Below are 7,788 nucleotides of genomic sequence, written 5' to 3'. Positions count from 1 at the left end.
GCAGTATTATAATCACGTTTCAGATATATAGCTTTAATAACATCTTCCTATTTTTCTATGAAGAATTTACTCTGAGATATTCTAATTTTCTCCAAATCTTTATAAGTGAGAGGTCCTTTTGGCAATTCTAGCAAAGTGGTCTGTGTGTCAAGTATGCTCTCTTCTTCACCTTAAAAAAAAAAAAAATTCAATTTCCTCAGCCTTACAGTTAGAAAGCAAAGGAAGGAAAAAAATCCCTTAAACTGATTTTGGTTGATTAAGAAACCATTCTTGTTTGGACCACAATAGCAAAATAGCAAGTCATAGCTCTGTATTTTACAAGCAAGCTGATGTCAATATAACAGCAAAGTTGCCTCTAAGGAATTTTGGACTGATGGGGTAATTAGGAAGATGAGAAGAAAGTGGATCAGACATACACATAAAGGTGTACATAAGCTTTATAAAGTAAACCTGTACACAGAATCATAGCTGTACCAAAATTTGGCACAATTTTTCTTCTTGCCTCAGGAGGAGGCCTAAAAGGTGTCAGAATGTGGGTGGCACAGGACTTGAGAAAACATTAGTCAAAGCACACTGCTCGCAAAAACGATTTGCTAAGACAGTAACCTAAACATGAAGCAATCAGGGGAAAGTTGTAGAGGGCAGAATTCTCTGAGTAAGGCTGAACATCTAGGATAGAGAATCCAAAAAACAAAGATACAGACTGAACATCATACATAGGTTGTGGTGGTCTGATTGTGATATACGAAGTGATAAAGATTAGGCAAATAATGCATTTGTTTTGGCTGATGCCATTTGGCGCAATGCCAACAATCTTGTTATCTACGCCTTAAGTCCCAGCTTCGTGATTGTTACAGCAGTTGTTTGAACTGTATTTATGTGTGATATGTTGACTGAATATTGCAATGCAGTCAAGATTATGGTCATTCTATAAAGCAGGTCCAAGTGCCAAAATCTGCAATTTTTATAGTACTACAGTCCCTGGGACCATCAGTAATATCCAACACTGGTTACCACTCCCATGACATCAGTCAGTTGCATATAGCATCTGATTAGGAGATAGCAAAAGCTCTTGCATGACAGAGAAGTAGATAGGCAAATCTCTGTGCCTGTCCCTCGTATATACTAGAGCCCATTGCCCCATCACCATCCTCCTCACACTGCTCAGGACACAAGGACTCAGCTCTCTAAATCTTAGAAAAGGAAGCCAGAGTTCCACTGCTTATTGGAGAAGTCCTGTGCAATTAAGGGCTGGCTATAAAATTCCTCCCCTCCTCTAATAATTTGTGTGAAAAACACCAGCAGTGTGTGCCTGGGCTGGGAAGAAAAGCAAAACAGCAAGGCCAAGAACACAGATAGCAGGTCCATGACTGATTCTTTGTGTCCTCAGAGGTCCAGAAAACATAGTTTGAGGGCTGTTCTCTAACCCTGACATCCCCAAAAGATTAGGTTCTGATACATGGCCCTGGTAACTTGGGGCTTTACAACGGCACAAGCAGAATTCAAAACAGGTATTTCCCCCTATATGTTCACATTGGGTTTTAGTTAGCCCAAGCTATAAAGCAGGAAAAAACACCCTTCCAGTATTTCAGTGTGGAAGAATACTAAAATCATGAGATAATTTTTTGGACAAGTAGGCTAGAGACAGAAGAAAAAATTAACTGTAAGCAAGATGAGAGACAAAATGCCTAATGAAAGAGAATGAAACCTCTCAGGGTTACAAAACTATTCCAAATGATGAAGGGCAGCAGATGCGGACCTATGTGATCAAGGTAGTTCAGATACAAGGTTCACCATGCAGCACAGAAATGATTGCAGATAAGCTTAGGAGAGGGAACTGGCTATGAGGCTGATGATAGGTATACCTTGGAGGAAAGAGATCAGTTAAAGAAAGAAAGTAAAGGGAATGGTGTATACATTCAATATTACACCAGAGAGATGAAGCATGGCATGCACCAACAAATAGATAAGCAGGGAAATGGTTGTGAAGGCGTGGGAGTGAACACAGGGATCAGTCAAGTACTGAGAATAAGCACTGAGACTGCAGGTCACTTGTGTCATAAAACCTTCTCTTCAACTACGTAATTTTAACCTTAAAATAAAAATGAACTCCTGAACCTGATGTCCAGACCAGATTCATTCAGGCTATTCCACTTCCTTTTAATCTAGTGCTGATATTGGTAATTAGTTTAATTTCCTTCTCTTACTTTCCTTTATCCTATCCTGTAAGTAGGATCTGTAGACCCAAATCTCTCATGTCTTTTTACAAAGCTAAACAAATTAATCACATTTTTTTCTCTTGCAAGGCAGCTTGTCATTCCCTAATAGTTTTAGTTCTTCAGTACAATTCTAGATTCCCTTTACAGAAGTGATCTAAATTACATGTAAATTTCCACAGTAGGTATTATTTTCCTATACCTTCCCGTCTGTACTCTACTTGTACTAAGGTTGTGAAATATGCATCCCTGGAGATATTCAAAAACCTTTTGGACATTTTCCCAGGCAGTTGGCTATAGATGATCCCGCCTGAGCAGGGGGTTTGGACCAGACAACCTCCAGAGGTCCCTTCCAACCTCAACCATGCTATGGTACTAGGAAACCTCATTTGATGTTTCTAGACTTCGCTCAACTCTCATTTTCATCCCACTATTGGATTATACCAATTTTGTGTTCATCTGCATTCAAGTTTTCCCTTTTTCTACCATTTCCACCTGGTGAGCTCTGGAGGTAGAAATCCCTATTAGTCCCTAGTTTCTTCCTTACCTTATCAAATAGAATCCTATTTTGTTGTCTCATTTCTCCAGATCATCAGTTCTTCTTGCACTACAGTTTATTTCTTCTCTGTTAATGAACATAATCAAGTTCGTCACCCAAAGATTTGATTAGTATAACCTACTCATAATTTCAAATATAAAACAAAAGAAGATCCAGATCAAATCTTGAGGAATATTGTTAATAACCCTGCTAAAGCCTAACCTTCCTTTTCAAACACAAAATTTGACCTAATTTATTTACACTAATGCTTACCTGTCTACTAATTTCCATGTCCTTCACACTACTTAATCTTTGTGTAATACCACACCAAATGCTTTCACAAGTTTATAATGGATCTACCACATTTCTTTTGGAGAAAAAAAAATCCTGGAAAAAACAGTTAGTTTGGCATATTCAATTTTATTTTCTATTTGGCTCCACAGGTTCTTTACTGCAGAACATTTTCACAAGCATTGTATACTGCTGAAATTCTCTTAATGGATCTGAAGGGATGAGGATGACTTTTCCTGTTTGGAAAGCAATAGGATACCACATTGCCCCTCTCCAACCTATACAGGACCACAGGGTACACAGTAAACACATTACATACAAATCCTTAATTCCAGGTGCTAATGCTGCTCTGTATGTACTAATCTCCTTTTCAACACTTTGATTTCCAAGAACTACCCAGTGTTTCTTCCCTATGCTTAGCAGACCCTTCATATTAAAAACCAAAGAAGTTTATTTAATGCAGTTGAGGAAGCGTTCACAGGTATACATTCCTGCATCACCTAAACGTATTTGCACCTGCACACAGCAGAAACTACAGGACATTTTGTGTAATTAATCTACCATTATTTTCAATGAAGCATACAGAGTTAGGAAACCTAGGTGTTAGATCTGGAGGCTAAGCACCAAGAGCTGAGAGAGATTTTAATTTTCAACATGGTTGTGTCAGTACCAGACAAGACAACCAGCTTAGTTAACTAAGACAGCTTGTGAAGTTGACAAGCCATGGCCCAATGCTGTCTTCACTTACAGTCAACACTCACTGACCTGGTCTCCTTGACTAGGAATCAGGGTTAACACAAATACACCTCCATAAACCTCAACGGCCATCATTTAATCAGATACACAAGGAACAACCATGAGCCAAGACCCCACTTTCTGGGACTCACCTTTCTTCAGTCTTAGCAGGACACTGCAGTAAGATCATCAGCTGATGACTGTGTTTGGTCATGAAGGTGTAAGGACATGATTCATGTTTGTATAATTATATTTGTCTTATAATCCCTAACCCTTTCCCCAAAAAACAGTGGCATACAGAAGGAAATCACTAGATCTGTCATTTCTCCCAAATATGCAATTCTTACATCAGCTGTATTTATAACCCTAGCATTCAATTTTTTTGAAATGAGAGGAGAAAATGACAGTCTTAACTGAAAAGAAATGCTGTAAAAGTACAGTGAGTACTCTTGACTAGCAAGACACCTGGTTTTAACAGAAGGAAAGAAAGAGACATAATATTTCTGTCAAAAAAATGCCCCAAAATACCTATTACAAGTTTTCTCCCAGCCATTTAAAAAACATAACAGGTTATCTGAAACTTGGTTCTACGTGAGAACAGGACAGACTTACATACCTTTGATCCTTTGCAACAGTGTCCCATAGCCCATATCATATTGATAGGAAAATACAAAGCTTAAGAGAAGCATAGGCAGTAAAACTGCTGGGTTCTTCCTTTTTATTGCTCTGTGCAAGAAAAGAAAAATATTATTTAGGAAATTCAGCACATCAGCGCTGTTACTTTAGGCTGACCTTGACTGTCTGGGATTTGTGTATCCTTCTAAAATCTCTAATCAAAGAACAAGTCTTGGTTTCCTCAGAAACATTTGTGTTCTGGTTGCCTTCCTTCTCAACCCAAGGGTACTTAAAAAAATGCATATAGTGATTTTGGAATATATCTAACAAATATGGGATGATCTAACTCATGTAGCATGCACATGCAATTACATATACCCAGCCACTTGCAACATGTAACAATGTAGATTCTGTGTTCATTCCCAAATACATCTGAGTCTACAGAGAACCCATAATGCATAAGGTGCATTTAGTCTTCACTTTGTACACAAAACCACAAGTATTTCCTGCATTCCCTCTAAACATGTTACAGCACAAGAAAAACATGTTTTCAAACGAAAGTATTGTAGGGCAAGTTCTTCCCTCTGCAAAATAGCTTTATTAGCCAGGCTTCTTTTTCCCTTGGGTCAGTTGACTCAAATTTAAGTGAGTAGACTTCAGAATATGTCCACTTGTTCACTGCATTAAAAAAATCCAGATGGGGATATGCTACTCACTAATAGTTCATTAAATCCCAGTACAGACAAAAAAATAGCATGGGTTTTAAATATTCTCTCCTCTTCCACAAATAACTTTTATTTTACACTGGACTTTTGGTACTTCAGATATATAATTTTATTGTCAGCTCATGCCTCTGCTTTTAAATAAATCTGCAGTACAGACATAACCAAAACACATCCAGAAGCAGACAGAATTCAGAGTCCCTTTGTCATTTGATCAATCTCTGAGCAATTACTGGATAAAAATAACCATTTGTTGTAACGCAAAAGAAAGATCCAGCAAAATACATAATGTAATGTATTTATATTTTCTGTTAGGGAATAAACTTCATACCCAGTTGTTAAAGTGTAGCAGAAAGTCAAAAAAAGTCCCAAAATACTTGAGAAATTCCTGTGTCCAAGCAATCAGCATGGCTGTTTGTCTCTCTCTCATCAGGTTCTGCAGTACTAGTTGCCTTTCCAGCTAAAGAACGGAGAGAGGTTAAACAAAATTAATTCATCCATTTATTTTAAAGATTGAGTCAATCCCTCAGTGGTCTGTAACTCCAAAACACTAACTAAGAAGGCAGTCTTTCATAGTTTTTGATTGAGAATGGTTTTCTTCAGTAATATCCCATACAAAAAAAAAGCATTTAGGTCAATTAGCAAATGCTTTTATGCAGAATCTTTCTAATGATGCTTCTCAAAGTCCAGACAACTAAAATAGTAGTGTTAGGTTTTGAGAGTTCCCCAAGTCTCAGCAGGACTCTCTGGATCAAGATTCTCTGACCTTCACATTTCCATGGTGATCCATAGAGTACCTGCTTTCCCAAATCATTCTGCCTAATTCTAATTTAATTGTGGTAATTTTAGAGTCAATCTTGACACCTCTTTGCCCTTTGAAGATTTCTCTTCCTCATGATGCACCATAAAGCTAATAACTCTTCTGCAACACCACAGCTACAAAAATAGAAAAACACTGTGAAGATAGCAGATCTTTTATAAATACTGGAATATATACCAAAAGTCCATAAGGAAATACTTCTGTAACTAAAATTAAAAACAATAATGCAAAAAGTACAATCTAGTCAACATATTCACGTGTCCAAGAGAACTTTCTATGATACAGAAGAAAAAAAAGCAGACTATTAGATATAATTATTTAATTACATGCCCCATCTAAACCTACTGGTACATTTTCATTAAGTAAAGTAAATTCAGTATTTCTTAAAAGTTCCTCTCAACTGTACAGAAAACAAAAAAGAATTTCCTTCTTAGAGTGATGAAAAAAATAAGAATTGTGCCAAAACCAAGCAGTCTGAAACCAGAGTGGAGAAGTTAGTTAACACAACAAGAAGTCTGCTTCATCACAGTAATGTTTATAACTCCTCTCTTGGGGAAAAAACTGACTACCTGGGTTTGTACGTCAAGGCTAGCTAGCCAAATTGGATGAAAAGTTCAGCAAGGTACAGGAAACAGAATACCAGCTGCCTGAAAAAGTGTATTCTAGGGAAGAAAGAATAAAGAGTGAATTCAGAAAGTTCTCTTCTAATGAATCCTTAAAAGTAATTAAATATGTCCTTTTCTCCTGCTTTCTAATTCAAGAATAATTTAAAGGATTTGTAATTACTTAAGGTTTCCACCCATTTATTCATCTCCATTACCATTGATTTAGCCTGAACAGAACAATTTCTGTTAAATTGTTACTAATTATTTTCTTCAGACTATGTTGATCTTGCTATCTGATTTACAAGTTTATTCAGTACCTAGATAGGTAGAAATAATTTTGAGACAGCATAATGAAAAAAGGACAGATCTAATTACATATAATTGTACACAGTAGGAAAAACAACATTCACTATAGTCTCACAGTACTATTTAATCTGTTTCTCTTTCCTCAAGACTTACATTGCAATTGTTGTTCTCACAAAAAATATCAACAGGCTTTACCCTTCTGATAGCCATAATTTTCAGATTGCTTTGTTTCGTTGTTTTTTTTTTTCTAGCTGAAGTAATAATATAATGGCTGACAAACCACTTAATAAAATATCAAAATAATTATATTTTATCTTATTCCAACAAGACAGTTGGAAATTTTAAAATAAACAAGTACACTGCCCATTAATTAGACCCATTTTTGCCCCAAATATCCTAAGCCTGGTAAATTGCTGAGGGCTGACATGATAGGATAAAATAATGACATGTAATATCCATTTAATGACTTTATTTTCATTTTCAGTGTGATTATAGGCATAGTTTCCACATATGTGAAAAGTATTAAGGGATCCTTTGTTTGCCTGTCAGCACAGATAAGGGCCTATGCTTCCAAGATGCACCGTATTACCCTAAATGAGCTTCAATTTGAAGAAGCACATGGTAAGGAAGTGGGACAAGGATATGCTGATGAAATACAGATCTTGCTAAAAGGAAACAATGGAGAAGAAGAAAAACAGACAGTTTAATATACACAGGGGTTAGAAAGAAGTAAGCATGGCATAAAAAGGAGGCTGTAAGTTCAAACCTACAAAAGTAAACTAAAGGATCCTAGCATGATTTCTTTAAAAATAAATACACACACACACACAAAAAGCCCCAACAAAAACCCCCAACAAAAACCCCCTCACACGTTATATTTTGACAGCTCTTTAAAACCCAAGTGCTGAAAGAAAAAGATAACTCACAAACAATAAAGTCA

General features: G+C 36.6%; 1 protein-coding gene across 1 annotated transcript; it reads right to left on the bottom strand.

Moving 5' to 3' along the window:
- Positions 1-5,931, bottom strand: PLGRKT (plasminogen receptor with a C-terminal lysine). Its single transcript, XM_032097110.1, is given in 5 exon segments — positions 1-169; positions 4,397-4,506; positions 5,449-5,469; positions 5,471-5,577; positions 5,884-5,931. Coding segments are annotated over 5 exon segments (408 nt in total). The 3' UTR covers positions 1-47.
- Positions 5,932-7,788: the final 1,857 nt, after the last annotated feature.

This window comes from Corvus moneduloides, chromosome Z (genome assembly GCF_009650955.1).
Source record: "Corvus moneduloides isolate bCorMon1 chromosome Z, bCorMon1.pri, whole genome shotgun sequence".
Taxonomy (NCBI): Eukaryota; Metazoa; Chordata; class Aves; order Passeriformes; family Corvidae; genus Corvus; species Corvus moneduloides.
This window is presented reverse-complemented; position numbering and strand designations above follow the sequence as displayed.